Here is a 21926-nt window from a genome sequence, read left to right on the forward strand (position 1 = left end):
GACATACACTTACACACGCATAACCTCACAGACTGAATAGGATTACGATATTGATGTTGAAATTAAAATGACACACATGATTCTGAAAAGTATGCAGTCAGTCCTCACATGACTCATATGATATTATATAAAAATGATTATAAAAATATGAATTTTGGCATCTCCTTATATGGATTGTAGATTTTTGTAGACTCATTTTGGAAAAAAAACCCAAAAAAACTCAACGTCTCCGACAGCTTTTTGGATAGCACACACACACATTAGTGTTGGGTTTGCTGCGCAGGTCTCCAGTGGTTTAGTTTCATGGTTACAAAGCTGGAAAGATTTTTCTTGGGTGGCTTTACTCTGAAAAATGAGTGCAGTCTTTCCAGCCATCAGTCCTCTGCTTTGTAAACAGCGGGATTCAGCAGCACCCACATTCACAGTGTTTGTTTGTCATACTTCCTGTTATGACAACTCAATGTGACCCCACCTCCTCCACAACCTCAGTCAGTGATTCAATGACGTCTGCCAGCGTGTTTGCGTGTGTGTGTTCGGGTGTGTGTGTGTGTGTGTGTGTCTGTCTGTGTGTGTGTGTGTGTGTGTGTTTGTGCTTCTATAATGAAGTATTTTCCTCCACGTTAGCTAAAGTGTGAGTCAGAGAGAAAGAGGGAACCCTCCTACCCCTGTGACAGTGACTAACCCAGCGCCGGTCGGTTCGGGTCGTTGACTCAGTGGTGGTTCCCTGACTTTCCTCTCGCTATGTGTATTAGTCAGCTGGGATGGAACAGACATGCTCTCCTCACTCACAGCTAGCTGATGTAATTCCACATCCTGTTCTATTGAATGACTGTTTTTGATCTCTGTTGAGTATGGGGGCACACGAAAGGGTTCCCTTACTCTAGCTATTAGTTTTAGCCTGAATCAATGTAGTTAGAGCTCAGAATGATTCACAGGGGCTTTTCTGTATCGTGTTTTTACCAGACTGTAGGTTTCATTAGATATTCTGCTGTGTATGTAAGGAAATGCATCTTACTGATGATTGTGGCAAGTTGTAGTTAGTTATCCATAGTGACACAAACACAAACAAACAAAAAGCCACTGTACACTACAGCAGACAGACAGTTAGTGACTAGCTGGTGAACATAGTGAAGCATTTAGCAGCTTAATGACCAAATCGGAGCTGAAAGCAGAGTGAAGATTGGACTTACATTCATCAGGTGGAAACAAACACAACTCAAACTGTTTGCTAACAGGTTCAACATAACAACTTTAATTTCCGGGTAAAATTTAGGAGGTGGGAACCTTACAGCAACTCTAACTCATAGCAGAGTAGGACCTTGATAGGACCCACCTGACTCTGGAGGTGACCTAATCATTCTGCAACAGTTTCGATTGTCATGTAATCGTTGTGTGACAGTTCTGACCGTGACGTTACCGAGCGCTACACACCAAAAGCATAACAATACCCAATCAGCACCCAGTCAACCCCAAGCCCCACCCAGGAATTTTTCGGGGCCACACAGAGTACATACCCCTAGGGCAGTTCCTGCTATGGGGTCACGCGCCAACGGTCAAAGCCCCATACAATTACCCTAAAGTTCCTGCAGTGGAAACGGCCCTTATATTAGTCACCATTAAGTCCCCATATGTCAATCTTCTGTCTCTTAAACACAGAGTTACTGTCAACATTTAGAAAGCAATTTAACATTTTCTAAATTCTGAAAAAACTAACCATCTTAAAAACCTCTCTCTTCAGCTGTTTCCCAGCTCTAACTCAGTAAATCAGTGTTAGAGTTAGAGTGTACTAACACCCTGTTGCAAACTTCTTTCTTCTGTGTATTTCACAGCAGAAGTTCAGGAGTTTGCTGTAGTTTGTCAGTTCAGTCATGTCTGTTGCTGAACAGTAGGGTTTCTTCAGTGTCCATGAACATCACACCATCTCCTCCCCCCTCTGGGCTCTCTTCCTTTTAACCTCCCACTCCTTCCCTTCTCCACCCACTCCAATTAGGATTAAGTTTCAAGCATGCCTTTGGTGCGTCCCCCGCCAAGTCCCCAACCATATGGCCGCCACAAATGCAGCTTTGTTCTCTGTAAATATTGTCTGACTTTGATTGTAGCCCCTAAGTCAATGAAGAGAGAAAACCAAAACCTCTTTTCTTCTCTTATTTATGACCTCTGTTTGACAGGAGGCTGCCATGTGGAATATGTATGTATAGGCAATGAATGCTGTAAAGTTGCAAAACTGTTTTCCCTGGAGAGGAGAAGTGTCCAGTTGATTTTTGTCAGAGTTCTTTCTTAAATGGGGGGAAGACAGAGTAGCTCCAGGGCAGCAGAGAGGCACACAGCTTTAACCATGTGTATCCCCACTGTGTGCAGCAACAGCCAAGTGATTCCTCATGTTCCCCAAACATTGAAGCCATGCTCATCATCATTGTTTGGAAATGGGTTATAAATGTCACCACCACACCTGTGTCTGTCTGTGTGTGTGTTAAATCTCCCATTTCATGCTAACTCTCTCCCTTATCTGTTCCAGGAGTCGGATGGCCAGGGTTGTCCGTTCTGTCGTTGTGAGATCAAAGGCACAGAGCCCATCATTGTGGATCCCTTTGACCCAAGAAATGAGGGCAACAAGTGCTTCTTCCTGGACCAGCACAGCTGCCCCATGCTGGAGCTGGACGATGAGGAAGATAAAGAGGACTGCCTGGTCATGAATGGACTGGCCAACATCAGGAAGGTAAAAGCTTGTTGTACCAACTGACCGAGAAACGCTCGGACAAAATTGAACAATCCTCAATATTTCATCAGTTACAGGTTCGGGTCTGGGTAGGACGGCGTCTGGACTGTGGAATCCAGACTGCGGTCTGCCTATTAGTGACTTCTGATGTATAGTCATTGTTTTTTCAGAGAGGAAAAGTTTTACAGCTGGTCATTAACGACTGATTATTTGCTTTATTTTTCTCTCAGCACTGTACCGAGCGGCAGAACTCGCCCATGGTGTCTCCCAGCTCCTCCCCAGTCAGCCAACACAGAAAAGCCCACATAGGAGACCCCGGCCACTGTGGCCAGCACCTCGGCCTTCCCCCAGTCCCACCACGACTGGACCTCATCCAGAAGGGCGCCATCCGCTCCCCATCTGCCAGTCCCACCGGCTCCCCAAAGGTCAGTCATAGCAATCCCCAGGTATAAAGGGAAAATGGGTTACCTCTATTTTCTGCCACATAATAAGTTAAAGTCAAGCCTCAATTGACTCATTTAAACTTTCAGAAGTGCTTTACAGGATGGCTTAAAAATAAGAATAATACATTACAGCAGGAGGATGTAAACATCCAACAAAACAAAGTAGGGTAGAGGAAATAAAAAGATAAATACATGACTTAAAAAATAAAAAAACTCATAAGAAACAACTCCACATGAAAGCTGCACAAGGCCAAAAAACCCTTTAATAACCCTGAGTGGCAACAAGTCATAAAAAGGATTTCATTACCCACAAATCATGTTATGTGACAGTTGTTCATTTCTCCCCAGTGGCTGGTAGAGATGAAAATGTTTGGAAGAACATTTTTTCACAGCACGTTCAGCCATACTTTGTGAAGCAGGTTTTATAATTGACCTCACAGAAGACCAGTGAGCAGAAACAGAAGGAGCTGCGATGTCATTCTAAACTGAATCTTTAATTATTTCGATCTCTGTCATTTCTTACCATATCTCTCCACCTCCCCAGTCTTCACCAGGCATGTCCAGGAAGCAGGACAAGCCTCTCCCAGCCCCACCTCCTCCGCAGAGGGACCCACCACCACCACCTCCCCCTGAGCGTCCTCCCCCTATCCCCCCAGAGTCACGCCACTCTTGGCTCCCCAGTCCCTCTTCCTTGTCCTCTTCCATCTCATCATCTACCAGCGCTCTGTCAGACTCCCAGATGCACCCTGAGACACGGTGTCCCAAAGACGGCCACTTATCAGATGCCCACAGGACTGACGCTGAACACTCGCTCCAGCTGGGACTACCTGGCCCCTCCCACCTGAACGGAAGACCTCTTAGTTGTCCTTCTGCCGGATTTGGACGGTTACATCACAGAATGGAGGGGGCAGGAAACTCAGAGAGCTCTAAGGTAGGGCTTCGATGTCAATCTTAACATTTAAGGTTATAATTTGGGAAAAGCAGGGAAAGCAGATCCCTGTATTTTTTTGTGTTTTCTCACTAAAAGAAAAAAAAAGTGCTGAAAGATAACACCATATGCTTTCTCCAGAAATCTAAGATCTTCAAACAGGCACTTGTGTTTACTATGTATGAAATATTTTGTTTCTCTTGGAATGGAAACGTCTGTTCACTTTGATCCAGACTGAAATATGTCAACAACTTATCAGATGGATTCATTCATAGTTCCCAGAAGATGAATTTCACTGAATTTGATGATGTCCTCACTGTTCCTCTAGCACCACCAGCAGGTAGACATATGTGGCTCAGAATGCAGCAGCGTAGGAGGCATCAGAAGCAGTGCTAAATGCAGACCATACAAAGTCCAGTCCCTTTGTTTACACTGTCAGAGTCTCTACTGAGAAACTGAGCACAGTATGTAGGAGGGCTGAAATGTTTGAGGTGACATTTGATGTCAGTCCCACTCATGTTTGCTCATGTTTACTTGACTCTTTTCAACATCACAGTGACCCAGTTTAGAGACTATATGACAATAATCATTGTGATAGGTGTTGAAAGGCAATCAGTGGGACATACAGAACTAAAGGTTAGCATCTCAGCCTGCTAGCAGTTAGCAGGCTAAATAGAAACCTGCTTATATTAGAGAAGTCAGTCAATCCAATTTCGACTCACAAAAGTCTTAAATAAAATACGTTAGTGAATGGTTTCAGTGTTGGGTGTGAGGAATACAGCATTTCTCTCAACCCCCACATATTTCAGTTATTACTGTTAGCCTCCCTGTGGGTTGGTGCTCACATTTATGTTTTATGAACAGAATAAGGGATATTTATCCTCATACATCTATCCATAGATTCTAAAGGTTTCGTTTTGAAACTGACTGCATGAAGTTTTATAATGAGAGGACATTTGTAACAATCTTTGGGACATTTGAAGCTTGTTTTGTCCAATGAGAGAATGAAAGAAACTGGATCTACAGTACAGCACATAGAGACATAAAGCTGCAGGAGGCAGATCAGGTTCAGTTGGGGGTTGTGTGCCTCGCATACATCACTGAAGAGTTTTAACTGCATTACTTATGCAACACACCCAGAGTTATAACAGTCATAAAAAATCCTAACATTTACAGATGAATTACAATACTGATTGCCTGCATTTTACAGCACTTTTATCCAGAGCATCACACATCTACACAAACACACCCTGATGGCAGAGAGCTACAATGCAATGTGCTGCCCTGAAACTGGGAGCAATTAGTTTTTCCAAGGACCCCTGGACATGTGGACAGGAGGAGCCAGGGATCAAAGCACAGACCCTGGATCAGTGGACAACCAGCTCTACCTTCTTAGCCACAGCCAACATTTTAAAATGACAATGAAACTGACAGTATGAATGAACAGGAGAACTATTTTACATGCAGTAACAGTGATATGTTTCACACAGCATGAAGTCAGCAGAGCACTGTGTTTGAACTGTCTTTCTGTTATTGACTGGGATATATCTATGTGCTCATGTTTGCACCTACATGTTTATTCAAGCAGCTGCCCATCTGTTAGTTTGTGATCAGAAGTTTGTGGTTCACAAACACCAGGCTCCTGCTGTGACTCCCACTCATGCTCTGCAGCAAGGCACATACTCCCCAAATATGACTACCCACTGCAGAGCAAGGCTCTATGTACTATTGGTAATTATATTAAGTAACTGAATGTGCATTTGTTTAACATCATGGATATTATAATCCTTTTGTCCATGGTTATAAAACTGAGTGAGATATGCACAGGTCTTCATTTATGAGGAGAGAGACAGTGATGAAAAGTAGATTCACGTTTTTATTGTTTGTGATATTCACGAGGGAGATTTTATTCCTCATGTCAAGCCTGATTTAATACATCGTGTGTACAGTTAGCACTCTGATTGTGAAAGAGATGAAACAACAAACCAATACTAAAAGCCTCGTCTGACAGAGGAGCAACACTAATAAGCATCACTGCCACTACTCTCATTATAATGAGACAATACATGCTTGAAGTGTGTTGGGCAGAATATAAATATGTTAATCTATTCTAAATAATGAAATCCCTGTTGCCACTGAAACTCAGTGTTTGAACTGACCGTTCAAATACAACAAATTGAATCCTCCAGACACTGTCTGACATTTACTGCTGTGGAAGCCTGAATACTGCTGAGCATCTGCATAATTTGTACACTATTTCCACTTTATCATTTAAAAGCTTTGTGTGCAGTGCACTCACACACAGCCAATCACTCGCTCTCCCTTCAGAGTCACTCTTTGATCAGAAAGTGCCTCCAGTTGCCTGTTGAGAGCATTGTCACTCTTGGTAATATTCAGGAAGTTATTGTAGTTATTTGCATATGCTTTGTCTTCCATATATAGAGCCACCCTCACTTCACTGTATGCTTATAACTGTAGGTCATTTCATCCTAAGATTTTCATAAATATCCAATGATTTGTCTGAGAGGGAATTCATTATTATTAGTAATACTAGTTGTAGTAGTTGTACTATAAATCCTGGTTTTGACATGTAGCTGAAACATGTCTCCCACACAGGAAGCTGATGTTTGACCTCACCCCGTTAGCTTAACGCCGGCTAATCTGGCAGCAGATTCACAGGTCGTACCTTCTCTGTGAATGAATTATTTTGGGCATGGGATTAATACTAATCTCAGTCACAGAAAATGTCTATAATGCTGTGCTGCTTTGTGTTTACTCTCAGCAGCACTGCTTTTACACTCAGAGCATGACATAGTATATATGTTGTACAGTGGATATTAACAGCTAAACCATCAGAAGGTGATGCTGGGAATGCTCAGAGCACAGTGGGCCAATGAGAAAGCACCCTTTATTTTAAATGTATCAGGTTTGATCAGAACAAGTCATTTGCAAATAAATACTTGTTTGTACATCCTCTTTTTCACTGAGTTGAGTGAAATTGAGATGCAGAGGAGCTCTACCTTAAATAAAGTGTCATGGGTGTGTTTGATTAGTGTTCTCATGCCCCCCCCCCCCCATGATGTTTATATCAATTTATCAAATGTAGTCTCCCGCCTTTCTGTCTCTTGTGTGTGTCTGTGCAGCCCTTCTCTAATGGCGTGCAAGTCAGCGATGAGTATGACATCCTTCCCTCACGGCAATCGCCAACGCAGTCCATCCATGCCAACAGCCACAAGTGAGTATTACACAATGAGAACATTTATCTGGGCAGTTATCAGCACATTTATGTGGAAGTATCCTGAAAAAGTTTGAGCGATCCTGGAACGATATCTCTGTACAGTTATTTGGTATGAATATTGTCAGATAAGAGCTCAGTGTATTGTATCAGTGTGTTTTTTTCTCTGCATTCATGAAGTGGTACATTAACCTGTGAGCTTCCATTTACCTCTTTATAGCTCCTCTGACAAAACTATATTTAAAAACCACTCAACACTGCATGGGTCAGTGCATCAATATACAGTCTGTGTAAATCATAAAAAGATGCTGAAATGCTGAACAAATGCCTGTTTAAACATTAGATGGTCCGTGCCAATGTCTTTCAACTCAGCTATATCTAATCTTCCTGTATAAGGTTATTTGCCTGTAGAACTGTGTAAGCCAAAGTGGGAACAGTACAAAATAGATATATGGTCTGTAGAGCAGAGCAGTAACAACACTGGACCAGTGATATACCTTATTTTCAGCAAAAATGAGATTCACTGCACATTAAAGACACTTTCCTTCCACAAGGATGAACCCAGTGAGAATGGAATAACATCTAGTTCTACATCAGCCAATCACTCTTTGTGTTTAGCCCTAATCAATCACTGTTGGGCTGTAATCCTCTTCTCCTCTTAGACATTTCCTTTCAGCCTAAAGTTTCTTATTTCAAACCTCCTTTCACGTCTGTGTGGTTTCAGGCACAGAGATTTTCTACCAGTGAGATCTAGTAGCCTCAGGGAAAAGTTCTGGTTAGAAACAGCTTTGAAAAATGATGGCTGAGCAACTAATAGCCTTTTAGCTGCAGCCAGAATTAGATTAGGTATTTCTGTGTATCAGGCCTTATTGGAAGCAGGGGATAGAGCTGTCACTTCTGATGAAGCTTGAGCTGAATAGGGAAGCTCTGGTTCCACTGAAAACTATTTTAGTGTTTTAAAATATTGCACACTTCCCTCCTCACACTAAAGCTGATTTGCACATACATTCTGTAAACATAGTATCACCCCCCTCACCCCCACCCCCACACAAACTCACTCACGCACAAGTGCACATACACACACACACATACACGTGCGCGCACACACACACAAAATCACATACTAGTTTCCATGTTGGAACTTTTTGATCATCACATGTGGGGACCACCCTTTCTAAAGCTTAATGTCTTCAACATGCTAAATGGGGTCTTATGAAAAATCAAGTGAATATGTCTCATGAGGACCTTGTTTGCATACTATCATTTATTGGCTTAGTTAACATGCTCATGTATAATATGGAATGCTGGTTATCGCAGAACATTAGGCTGTGTTGGTCTTCCTGGTTAATGATTGGCCAAAGAAATTCCTGCATTATTAATGTAAGACGATGCCTTTATTGTTGCTTTATTGAATCATTTACTACAGAGGACACAGCAGTTAGTTTACTTTGTACCTTTGCAGTACAATAACATTGTAATACATGCATCGGTAAACACAGCTGGCAGAGTGAAGCCAGTTAAGAAGTGATACTGCACATTTATTCACATTAACAGTACACACTGTATAATGAAATGAGTCTGAAGGCTGCAGGGTGCAGTCTGTAAAGAGACTCAATAGGTTTTAAGACTTTTTTCTCAAAGGTACCTCAACAGAAATGAGACATGTGTGAGTGTTTCTCAACTGCTTGCCACATTCACATTTTTGCGAAAGAGCTGGAGTTTATAACAGTCGCCCTTTAGCCCCCAACCCCCCCTTCCCCCGCCCAGAATTGCCTTCTTAAAATAAATAATAGGCCAATTGGTTATCGGTTATTATTTTTGTGTTCTTATGTAAATGGATATTCTCTCTTACTCTTTATGTGTTCAATAAAAAAACAAAAAAGCTTGCAGGCATTTGAATAAGTCTGCTGTTTGCAAAAGGGAGAGACTGAAGAGAGTGAAGAACAACCTGCAGGTTTGATTCCGCTGACTGCTGGGTACCAGGCAAAGTCACACGTTGGAAAGAGTGTTGTGTTACTATGACAACAAGCAACAGCGAGCTGCATCAAAAAATACACACTGACATACTGATTTTTTTAAATGGGGATTTTGATGTTTATTCCTACAATGTTTCTTCAATGCTGTTATGTTTAAAAGATGTAACACACTGTTTAGTTAATATAGATAATGATAATGTAGATGACTATGTTTACATGGTGAACCACTGTTAAAATCTATTATGTTAAATGTAAAAGGATGAATCTCGGTCTGTCCTTAATGCACACCAGGACTACCATCCTCCTCAAACCTGGACTGTGACTGCAGTTTGAATGTGATAACTGTATAACACTCATGGAGAATTTGGTTTTTCAAATCATGGTCATCTTCACAGATCCTCCAACCCGTTCAGCAGCCCTCTGGTAGAGCGGCAGCGGGCAGTGATGGACAGGGTGGAGGACGACTATCAGATCCCTTCCTCCACACTCTGTCTGAGTCAGGCTCCCATCTGCATCTCTGTACCCAGCAGGTATGGGCCCTATCTTAATCTGTTAAAGTTACTATGGTGATACAGCAAAGATAGTTTCATTCTGCTAATTAGGCTGCTGTCAACCAAAAACATTGCTTTCTCTCCCTCAGGCACTTGGAGAATGGCTCCCCAGAGCCCTCCGTCGAGGAAAAGAAGTCCAGTGAGCCTGGTTAGTCCTGAAACCAGCAGTTATAAATATATTACTGTGAATACCATTACAGTGAGACCTTTGAATAATCTGTAGGAACACATCACCTCATTTTATCCATGTTTGAGACAATACAGGTCAATAATACTATTTAAGTATTTATATAAGTCTTCAATCAAGTCAAAGTGTTTGTCAACCAAGTAGAGCTTATTAGCTGATTGTTTTCTTGTTCACTGCATAAAAACACATTTTAAGACAGAATCTAACATTAAAGGGTTAGTTGGTCCTGTTGCAGTGAGACTTTACACCTCAGGCTGCTTTATGCTGAACTCTGCTTGTGCTCCTCAGGTGGCCACTCAGAGTCGGTCAGGACGTTGGTCTCAGGGGCGGCTCATTCTGCTCTCTGCCCCTTTACCACCAACAAGACACCCTCGGACTATGATATTCTGTTGCCCCCCCAAGGTAGCCCTCTTAAGCATGACTCTCCACCCTCAACCCCAGCAGCCTCAGGCTCTCTGTCTGTCTCTGTGCCACAGTGTTTCTCTTGTCATGTAAAACCCTTCTATCTGCCAGTGTCAAACTTGTATTCTTTACTTGATGGAATGAATCTCAAGCAATACGTTGCAGAGCTATTCATAAAACCCAAATTACATTCCCTTCAGTATTATTTGATTCAAACCATATTCTGCAGCTGATATACAGCATCTTATGTAGAGTCTATATAGTAGCACTGAGGTCTTGTTCTCATCTGGCATCTCAGTTGGATCTCACTTCCCCACTGCGTATGCAAATAAATACATATCATATATTTATATATTTGCAAATACTAAACTTGTTGGTTGTTTTAACCAGTAGGAGGAGGGGGGGTCTGTGTGTCCTCCATCCAAAGCTGTGTTCAACTTGTTTGATAACAGGATACACAAATATTCAATGCATTGTGTCCCCTCTCCACGAGGCACAGCAGCACAACTTCATAGATGATTTAAATCTCCTGACATTCTGACATTGTATTTAATGTGCAGAAGGTTAGCTGCTACACACACAGTCCAGGTTCATACAGTTAATCCTGAGCAGCACAGCAAAACTACAAACTTGACAGGATAGAGGAAACTATCCAGAGGAAATAGAATTAAACCTTTTGCTTTTTTTTTCATTTAGTTTTTTTGACAGACAATTGAAAAACGTATTTATTCCTACTGCCAATATTTGGAACATGAAAAATGGGGGAAAACAGGAAGTGGATTTAGTTTTTTTAATTCACATGAAAAATGGCAAAACAAAATACTGTATTTGTTTATCCTGTCATCAAACAAGTTGAACTCAGCTTTGGACGGCGCGGGTAGACAGACTGGAGGCAGCAGTGCAGTTCCTGTGCCTAGTCTGCCAGAAAATAGAGGACGTCAGTTGAGTAGGCGCTCCTTCCCAGACCACATCCGAAAGTGCTCTGAGTGATCGCATCTCAATGCATTCTCAATGCATGTTCTTACCTGTCCACTTGTGATCAGATCCCCCAAAGACACATTTTAATGCCAGGTGTGAACAGGTCCTGAATGTACTGTACACACTGTGCTATATGAGGCAGTGAGTTGGATATGACAGTATTATAATAAGTGCTTATAGCTGTATGTTTGTTGTCCTGTTTATTAACCCAGACCTTACTGATGAGCAGGCTTACATTTTTACAATATAGATGGTTATGTTTCTATAACAATAACAGATGCTGATCCAGTCAGAACCTCTTTCAGTCTGTCTTTCTTGCACCTCCTGTCCTTTCTCAAAAGTATGCTCTCTTGGCTTGTATCTAAAGGGCAGCATGCCAGCTGCTCTTCAGCATGTAATCCCATTGCTGGGACTACACATAGCTCAGACTGTTCCACCTTCTCACAGTATTAACAGTAGAAACTGTGAATGGCTGCAGAGCAGAGATTCAGTCCTCTGTGTGCTTCCTCTTTGTTTCAGTATTAGAAGACCCCTTCAACTGCCGCCCTCCTTCCCAGCCTCCTCCTCCTCCTCCACCGGCGCGGCACAGCCTCACCGACCTCTCCTCCTCTTCATCGTCCTCATCCTGCAGCTCCTCCACGTCGGCCTCTTCTATCATCGCTCGACCACACAGGCCCTCCTCTGGACATGAGCACTCGCTGTTAACCCCCGGTGAGCCGGACAAACTCACAGGCTTGAGTTTTAATTCAAATGTATAAAGTTAAATATGTGAATTTAAGGCATTTCACATATCATGCAGTAAAGTAAAGCCCTTGCTTCTCCCACAGGGCTATACTAATCTCATATTGTTCTCTCTCAGTGGATTTAGTGTCTGGATATAGTTTACAGCAATGCTCTGCTGACTGACAGATATCAACAGGCTTGTTTTCCTGACTCTCTCCGTGTCGTCTGTGGTTTAGACGCGGTGTTTGACATGCTGAACAGTGCTGCTCCTCTGCCTCCAGTCAGACGTCACATAGAACAAGTGAAAGGCTCCAGAGGCTGCCTGGAGTACGACCATTTACCAGCCAGTCAAGGTAGAGTTACATCTCCTCCTCAGCAAATGACTCCATGAGGAAATGCGTATGTAGCTCCTGTCAAAAAACCCCAAAAAACAGTTGATAAATGTGTTCCTTTCACAAAAACAGCAGGCTCAAACACATGGCTGAATGTAATATGTGGTACATTTAACTGCCTGCCGTCTGCTTTACACCTCATCTTCTGACTGGACATATAACATAGTTCAAAAGCTTGTACTAATGGAATTAAGGTGTGGAAAAAGCGTGAGCCTTTGAAATTGAAATTATGAAGGATCCCTTCATACAACCAAAGAAGAAGAAAGGCTTTCTGGTGGAAAAGTTACTCTCAAAGAAAAATACCCTGCTGTTGAAAGATTCATGTATGCTCTCACAGGTTTGGAGAGTCTCATCAATATCTCAGAGCATGAACAACATGAGCAGGAGGCAGCTCCGTCAATAATACTGTAGGGCTCGTTTCGTGTGAAACTTTGAGGTCCAAATCAGCTTAATTGTGTTGTGTAGTGTGTTTATATTTATTTCCTATAAAGTAATCATAGCGTGTTACTCTCCACTGTGGAGCGGGATGTCAAATGCAAACATGCAAGTGAAAACCTCAGTATCTGCTTTGTATCTGTGTGAGACAGTGATTACATAATGATAAAGGTCCAAACTCTGAAGGTATTGGAAAAAATGTCAAAGCTTTAGTTTAGTGACAAGAAGTGTTTTGTCTGGAAACTTCTCCGTGACCACTAATAACACCCTCAAGTTTCTGCTTGTGTGCCAGAGGGATTTTTCCACTGACATGATTCCTCTTCTTCTTCTTCTTCCTCTTCTTCTTCTCTCTCTCCTAGTATTGATGGACGGTTTGCAGGCCCCTGCCAGGCCGCCCAAGCCACTGCCCAGGAAGATCCCTCCAGACATTCAGCCAGGCAAACCCCACAGCCTGGAGTCAGAGACTGTGGACGCCAAGATCGCCAAGCTGATGGGGGAGGGTTACTCCTTCGAGGACGTGAAACGGGCGCTGATGATCGCCCAGTACAAAGTTGACGTGGCCCGAAAAATTCTGCGAGAGTTTGCCTTGGTGGCCCCAAGACTGAACCACTAGACAGTAGAAGGGGAGCATAACAGTGAAGCTGTGCCTCTGAACGGACTGACTAAAAAAGGGCTTCTTCAGTCTGCTTGACTATAAGACAGAAACAAACAAACATTTTTTCAAGAGAGACTTTTTTGCCTTTTGTTGCCGAACAGAGATGACAACGCACAACAAAGTGGCTCTAACCAAATCATGGCAGAACACAGAGAATCAATAAAGGGAGAGAAAAAAATGTCTGTGAATGATTTAAACCTGTGAAAAAAAAAAGAGAAAAGAACCGGGCTTGTTGGTGTTTACAGTGAGCTTTGCTGGTTTTCAAATGCTCGGACGGACCCTTCGTCTCGGGGCTCGGGCTTTCCTGTTGTAAAGCCTCGATCCTGCTACTGCTGCTACTGTTCCTTTCACATCCTGCCACCTTCCACGCGTCAGTTTGAAAGGCGTTTCCAGTTCATTTCAGCTTCAAATGCTCCACCGCTGGTTAGGAGTCATTTTTATTTACAGCCATTAGGGGGAGCCAGACTCCACTGTTTCTTTATTCAAATTCCTTCTCTCACTCTCCTCTCATCTGTATCTCCTGTCTCACCCACTTCCACCTTTTTCTCTCCCTTGTGTGTCGACCATTAGAGAATACTCCACTGTTATTCTGGAGTCTGGCTGACGTGTTGGTATTAACGAGGTCTGGTGAGTCAGGAGTGGTTAGACGGAGCCAGAGGATGCCTTATTGATTCACCTGTTCGCCCCAGACCAGGAGAAGACTGTACGACAGTACCAGAGGAGCACTCTTTATACACCTGGTATCTTATTTAGACAAGAAGAGTGAAGCGGGTGGGAGGGTTAGTTTCACTCTCTTTGTTTCTGTTCCTAGACCAGAGGATTATTCAGCTGGGGCCTTTTTTTAATTACTTTCTTCATCTGAGGACAGCAAGCCTATGAATGTATTTGTTCTGCATGAGAGAGCTATACCTTTGTACACTCTGAGCTCCTCTCAGGCCCAGCTTTGCCCTTAAGTGATTAAGTGGTGGAAAATGTTTCACGGTTGTGGAAAATGATTCATTTCTCCACGTGAAAAGACAGAAGATCGTGCCTGCGTTTCAGATCAAGCTTTTAAATGACGGGAGCGGGGGGGGGGGGGGGCCGTCGTGTAGATCAGCGTCCGTCAGAGCCCAGAGACGACACGCTCCCTGGCCGTCACACTGCAGCCTCCTGTCTCCTCTTCAATTACACAGACATCCTATGGTGCAAATGTCCACATTCCCAACATGTTTGAGGAATGGCTCTCAATCTGATTTGGAGCAAGAGTCACTTGTTTGAACACAATAGAGACAAACAAGAAACTGCAAAGCATTGAAACTATGAGACAGAGTCACATGCACCGTAACAGGTGAAGCCCCTTACCTCAGAATCTGGAATCAGCTGTATTTCTCCCCACTGACTGCAAACATGTTTCACCTATGCATGTTTCACATTTGACAAAATGTAACACAGTATTGCTTATTACCCGTTTTTGTCTTTCTGTTTTTGGAGAGGGATTTAAAAGGTTGGTAGGCTGTTTCAGGCCTATTAGGGCTTTCATTTGCCATAAAACAGGGACTATGTTTACATGGATAAAAAAAAACCCGGCTATTGATCTCATGTGGGTTAAATGATAATTCCACTTGATTACAACTTGGGTCTCATTTTTGTAGTTTTGCACATCAGTTATAATAAGATTGCTCTCATTAAAGTAATAGCTGAGATGTGGGAACTTGGCAGCGTTGCTACCACAAAGTGTGATGGGTCAAGAAACACAAGCAGGTAGATGATCAGTGTGTTTCCAATCCAACTATTAATCCAGATTATCTAACCCTCTTCATTTCAAAAGTTAAAGGTTGTTGTTGTTTTTTTTTTCGTTTTCTCTTCTGTAAACTCTTGTCTAACCTGAGGGTTTGGTTAAAACATGTGATCATCTAATCTCTTGTTTCTTGTCTTGTCCTCTTCTCAGTGATGTCACCATGTTTCCAGACCTCAGTGATGATCTTGGAAGAGTGTCATGTTTATCCTTACTGATACAAATGATGGAAACTATGGAAACGAGACCCAAAAAATGAAATTGGAAAAGTATTACATTAAAGCTGCTAATTTCAAATATGATGACTTTAATGATGTGTTGAGTCCCTGAGGAGTATCTGCTTCTACAACAGTCTCAAAAAACTCTGTCCTTCCCTCCCGGTTACAACAACGTCATTTTTGTGTAAAAGAATTTACAAAAAATGGAAAAATGAGTGCCAACAGAGACAGACGGATAACTTAGTGGAATGGAGACAGTGCCACGCGATGTGTCAATAAGATCTGGTTCTAACTATGTCATTCTAACTACTGTATATCAGGATTCTAGGAACTCTTCTCATATTAACAGTTGATGCAGCAAAACTGAGCTCGGCAGCATCTGGATCTGTGTCTTTTTGTTTCTGTACAAACAAGCAGAGTGATTTAGAGAGGTCTTTCTCCGTCTGTGCAGCCAGTTTGTCCAAACTGTACCGAGAGACAAGCCCAATAAACACACAGAGAAACGCATAGCAGTGACCCATTTTCACCTCCACATTCTTTATTTTTCCTGCAGGCATAATTAGGCTATCAAAATGAATTTGAGATGATGTATTGTGGTTTTTCTTCTTAGTCTGCCTTTAAACTGTTGATTGATTTAAGTCCCCTGTGACTGAGGCTCCTCACAAAGCAAATAACACTGTTTCAGGTCAAAGATTGAATGGTTTTAATGGGAACATACTGATAATACAAGAGGAGGAAATGATGATCCCAGTCCTTCTAATGCAGCACTCTGGTTTATTTTAGTGTCTGTTTAGACATCTTTACAGGTTTCTCATAATCAGAAAAAGATCTTGATGATCTAACCCTGATTTGACATTTACATATTTCTATAGCAAAACCTGGTAACTATAGTGACCAGACTAACAAAAGGTTGCTGTGTGCATGTAAACATAGTGTGTGTGGCTGTTTGTGCTGCATGGTCGACCATGGGAATGAAATGATGCTGTGTGATGGAGACAGAAAACACCTCTCAGTAAATGTGCTCTGAAAGTCTACAGTGTGGGAGGCAAAAAAAGGGGAAAAAAATAATTGTTTTATTGTATTTATTATTTGAGTCATCCAGTGAGTGTAAGAGATGGCATCGTATGACGTCCCACCCCCCTCTTCTTACATAAAGAGGTTGTATTTGCCCCACCACCACCCCTTCTTTCCTTCTTTGAGCAGCACTTTAAAGGGGAACACCGCTGTAGTTTAAAATGTATATATGCTAATATAAGACAGTCCATAGAGAATTAGTGATAATGAGGGATGTTGTCTGCAAAGCAAGTCTGTTATCTCTGTTATCATCCACTGTGCAGACGCAGATTCACAAAACATTATTATCCCGTTCAGTACAACCACAGAAGTATGTCAACTAAACAAAAAAGCAATGTATAAACATATAATTAAGCACTTAGATAAAGTTTAATCATCAGATAAAGCAGCTTTATCCGCTCCCCTGACAATGGGAGATGGAAACTCTGGAGTCACTAAGTTTATGTACAATTCAGTATTCAAATGATGTTCTCTGCACTGCTTCTGCATCTCACACAGAGCTAATGTTGCTGGTTAGACGTTGCGTTAACATACATTTAGCAATAGAAATAGAACAGGCCACAACACATCATAGAAATAGGGAGTTGAGACTTGAAATTCAGCGGTATTCCCCTTTAATTTGAAGCTTAGTTTTTGCACTGGTCTGTATTTACTTATTTTCTCAAACTTGAACAACTCTGAGCTCAGAATTGTCCATTCCATTGGACTCCCTTGTGAAGGGGGTAAGTGGCCTTAGGTTGCAAAGGGCAGTTTTTATTTTCTAAATCCATTTTCGTATTAATGTGCTTTGGTGACAAAAAAAAAAAAAAAAAAAAAAGTGTTGATAAGTATGTAAAACATAGAGTAACGTGCAATTAATTTATACATTATTAATGCTTTTTTCTTGATATGCTATTTTCATGGATAAGTAAATAAAAAGTCACAATTCCTTTGTTTTCTTCAACATTTTGTGTGTGTGTGTGTGTGTGTGTGTGTGTGTGTGTGTGTGTGTGTGTGTGTGTGTGTGTGTGTGTGTGTGTGTGTGTGTGTGTGTGTGTGTGTGTGTGTTGTGTCATGATATGATAACTGTGGGACATCTGTTTCCTGACAATTTGTTCCTGCATAAAATGAATACATTACTACGAGCCAGAGGCTTCAAGTGAGTCAAATGTGGTTTGATTTGTTCCAGTAATGTAACAGAAATAACAAAAGATTGTCACCAGTAATTATGACTTCAGGGAGCTTCACTCTGCCCGCGAGCTGCTCAACAGATCAAGAAGAAACTCTTTGACAAGTGATGGAGGGTAGTTGGGATTTAAAGAAATACTGAGTATAACTGAAAGTTATGAAAGGAAGTGTGAAATTGTCCCAGTGGTGAACTCACCCATTAGCTGCAGAAGTTCCTGGGGCGCTACTGTGTTAGTGTTGAGTGACAGTGAGGAAGAGTGATCTTTATTTGTTATAAATAATAAATAAACAAAAAGATGTTAGTGTGAAAGACATTAAATGATACGTCTGGTGACATTCTGTTTTTCTTACTGTGAACAAATCTCATGAAAAGACTAAAACCGACAATTGATCTACTAACAAGTAGCGTGTGTGTGTGTGTGTGTGTGTGTGTGTGTGTGTGTGTGTGTGTGTGTGTGTGTGTGTGTGTGTGTGTGTGTGTGTTTGTGCCATAGACCTCCATTGTTTTCCAAAAACTGTTAAAAACATGTCAGTGAACCAGTTTTTTTGACTCAATCCCACACACACACACACACACACACACACACACACTGTGCTGAAATATCCACTGAGGCACCAAATGTGTATTTATCCACTGGTGAAAATAGTCCCTAACAAATGCACTGTGTCTTCCTGTTTGTGTAACATTTACTGAAATGTACAGTGATAACCTGTTTTAGGAAGTTAGTATGTATGTATTTGTGAAGTATTTTAAAAGATTTACATCTTCAGCAGAAATTAGTAAGCTTGAGACAGATTGTTGTCTTTTCATGAGATTTTAGAAGAAAAGCTGAGAATCAGTCCAGCTGTAGGACTACTTAGTAAATACATACACTCAGGTTTAGCTACTTTATAAGCTATTTCAAGTAAGTAATTACTTGTGTTCATTATTCATCTGCAGTATAGTAACTGTCAACTGTGCAGCGTCTAATTGCCATAATGTTTATAAATATCCACAAACATATATAACATTTGTATATTAATATCATCCAGAAGAGAGCGCATTCATTGTTTAGACAGTTAGACATGCTTTATTTGTCATCGTTGATATACTACATACTCTAACTGTGGATTGAAGCATTATTTAGTGAGGATGAAAGGTTTATATTTAATGGTGGGCTTTTGGTTCAGTGGCTTTCTGCAGGTGGATTGTGTATTCTGCATATTCTGTGTCTCAAGCTGGCTGATAAAAGCATAACACCTCCAAACACCTCCAACATGATGCACAGTGAGCTGAATTTCCCAAGAACATAATCTCTTAAGGCCGTTCACTATGCTCTCTTAACACCAGCTCACATATATTCTAACTGCTAAAATGGATTGGATCTCACCCCACTAACAGACTGTGGCCTATTTTGTTTGTTTAAGGCATCAGATGTAGGATTTGTTCCACAACACACTATTAGCTCATTGAAATGCCTTAAACAGTGTGTTCAGTTTAAAATGCTGAAACCAAGAGAAGGAGGAAGTGATTTTTCCCCCTCAGAGAGTCATCCTGAATCATCCAGAGACTGTGTTTAATCAAAATAACTGCTTCCTGGGGGTCTGGGTCTGTATTCTAACACACTGTCTTGGAATTATGCAAAGGATGCAAAGGGGCTTAAGAACAAGGCCCCCAGAACAAAAAAGTAGAAACATGGATTTAAGGGGCATCATGAAATCTGTGAATGTAAGAACCAGCAGGAAGCTGATACAACAGTGATGAAGCTCATATCCTCCTACACAAGTCTCAGTTGTCCTCCTACCCCTCACATTCTGCCCGGCCTGGAGTCGTCTGCAGTTGGCACAAACAAAGTCATATTGTCATCACACAGAACCGTACACCCGCTAATTAGTGCAGCTCTCCAACAGAATAGGTTACATCAGCATGCAGACACTGAGAATGATGTTATAGCTTTGAGATCTTGTTTGTCTTCGTGTTGGGTTTTAAGGAGTTCCCTGATTTGAGGCTGAAAACAAAACTTGGGAAAGGACTGAGCCTACTGCAGTTTTAGTTTCCCCAGTCCTCAGCAGTCCTAGCTTGAACACAGTCCAATTCTTTGTCTTAATGTCTGTTCAGCTGGGGGCTAACTGGTTCAACTCGAGCTGGAGCCACTGCTGTCTGTCTTCTGGGACAGACGCCAAAACTTTCTCACTGTGATAGCTGTATCCTCTTGTCTGCTGCGGCTGGAAAAGACAAGAAGTTTGTTTTCAGCTTATTATGTGTGACTTAGCAAAAAATTAGCTAGAGTCTTCAGTAAGATGAGTGTGCAGTGCTATACTGGAATTTTATTTTTTCACTGCACAAAGCATCAGAATGTTCAGTCATTGCCAAAATGATTGGCACCCCTGCACTTGACACTATGGTAGGAGACCGCTGCTGAAACAAAGACATAATAAAGCCAGACTGGAGTTCTCCTTCTGGGAGAACGTACTATGGACAGATGAGACCAAAATAGAGCTTTTTGGTAAAGTACATCATGGTACTGTTTACAAAAAATGAAATGAGGCCTTCAAAGAAAAGAACACAGTCCCTTCAGTCAAACATGGTGGACGTTCACAGATGTTTTGGGGTTACTTTGCTGCTTCTGGCACCGGATGCCTTGACTGTGTGAATGGCATCATGAAATCTGATGACTACTAAAGAAAGTTTTGGGGCACAATGTAGTGCCCAGTGTCAGAAAGCAGCGTCTCTACCAGAGGTCAGAGGTCATGGGTCTTCCAGCAGGACAATGACCCAAAACACGCATCAAAAGCACTCAGACATGGTTAAAGAAAAAGTGCTGCAGAGTTCTGAAATGGCCAACAATGAGTCCAGATGTGAATCCCAGAGAACATCTGTGTAGACATTTCAAAACAGCAGCTGGGAGAAGGCATCGTTCAAATCTGAAAGACCTGGAGCAGTTTGCAAAAGAAGACTGATCCAAAATTCTAGAAGAGAGGTGTAAGAAACTCGTTCATGGTTACAGGAAGTGATTGATTTGCTACCAAATATTAAGCTGAGAGTGCCAATTATGTTGTCCAGTCTATTTTTTTAGTTCTGTGAGGAATTTTATCAGGTTTTGAAGTTTGCAAACCAATGCAAACAAAAAAAAATACACTTGCATCCCAAAAGCATTTGTAATTGCAATAATTTTCTGGGAGACGTGCTGCTTATCTGACAGAAGTGCAGGGGTGTCAATATTTTTGGCCATGACTGTACTTCCCAAAGTCACCCTGTGTAAGAAGGTGGTTGTGTATGTTTCATTAATAAGTGTAACAGTCTCTGAGGTTATATAAATGATACATGTGCAAACAAATCTGTTCAAAACAATCAACACGATAAAGCAAGAATGAAGGAACAAGCTTGGTCCACTAAAGGACCGCAAATCTTAAAAGCATGTTGTCAACCAGGCAGAACACACATCCATCTGGAGATGCATCTTTGGAAATGATTTAAAAAGGATGTGTGTGTTTACACACTGTTTTATAAAGTTCATCATGGCAGAGCTGCTTGAATTTGGTAAGATCTCAATGGAGAAGTAACTGATATAATAGAGAAGCTGTAGACATGAAATGTAAATGTGTATTCTCATAAGACATCCAGTGGCCTTCAGTGCATCAGCAACATGTACTAATTCCAAATGGCAGAGCCAATATAGTGGCCCTTGGAATCTGATTGGCTGGTGCCCCCCCCCCCCCCCCCCACTGATGTCTTGGTTGATATTCACTTTAATAGTAGAATTTTTTTTTTTAATCCAAAATCATCCAGTCTGCCCCCCCCCCCCCCCCCTCCCCCCCCGTTGTGATTTTGGAGCACTGGGGTTCATTCTAGCACTGTGTCAGAGTCAATGAGCTTATTTAATTTACTTTTTATATGTTCTTTATATGTGCCACCCTTCCTGAGACTGTGCCCCCCCCCCCCCCCCCCCCCTCCCAAATGACCTAAATGTTCTAGATCTGCCCCTAACACATGGCGCAGTAATGGGATGGGGATGGGTGGGGAGACTATTTATTGAAAAAACTTTTGCACATAACACTTTTTTTTTTTTTCAAAATGTACACTTTATTGTCA

The 21926-nt window shown here is 41.8% G+C and overlaps 1 protein-coding gene across 3 annotated transcripts in view; it reads left to right on the plus strand.

Moving 5' to 3' along the window:
* Positions 1-17609, plus strand: part of cblb (Cbl proto-oncogene B, E3 ubiquitin protein ligase) — a 62016-nt gene extending 44407 nt beyond the window's left edge. For 2 of the 3 annotated variants that reach the window (XM_062432740.1, XM_062432741.1), the window contains exons 10-19: positions 2516-2716; positions 2947-3141; positions 3704-4090; positions 7231-7322; positions 9694-9828; positions 9939-9997; positions 10325-10438; positions 11936-12127; positions 12376-12492; positions 13326-17609. In XM_062432740.1, the coding sequence (XP_062288724.1) occupies positions 2516-2716; positions 2947-3141; positions 3704-4090; positions 7231-7322; positions 9694-9828; positions 9939-9997; positions 10325-10438; positions 11936-12127; positions 12376-12492; positions 13326-13579 (1746 nt within the window). In that variant the 3' untranslated portion in view covers positions 13580-17609. Of the gene's footprint in view, positions 1-2515; positions 2717-2946; positions 3142-3703; positions 4091-7230; positions 7323-9693; positions 9829-9938; positions 9998-10324; positions 10439-11935; positions 12128-12375; positions 12594-13325 lie in introns of those variants that run through there. The other variant, XM_062432742.1, reaches the window with a different exon arrangement.
* Positions 17610-21926: the final 4317 nt, after the last annotated feature.

Source organism: Scomber scombrus, chromosome 14 (assembly GCF_963691925.1).
Source record: "Scomber scombrus chromosome 14, fScoSco1.1, whole genome shotgun sequence".
Classification (NCBI taxonomy): domain Eukaryota; kingdom Metazoa; phylum Chordata; class Actinopteri; order Scombriformes; family Scombridae; genus Scomber; species Scomber scombrus.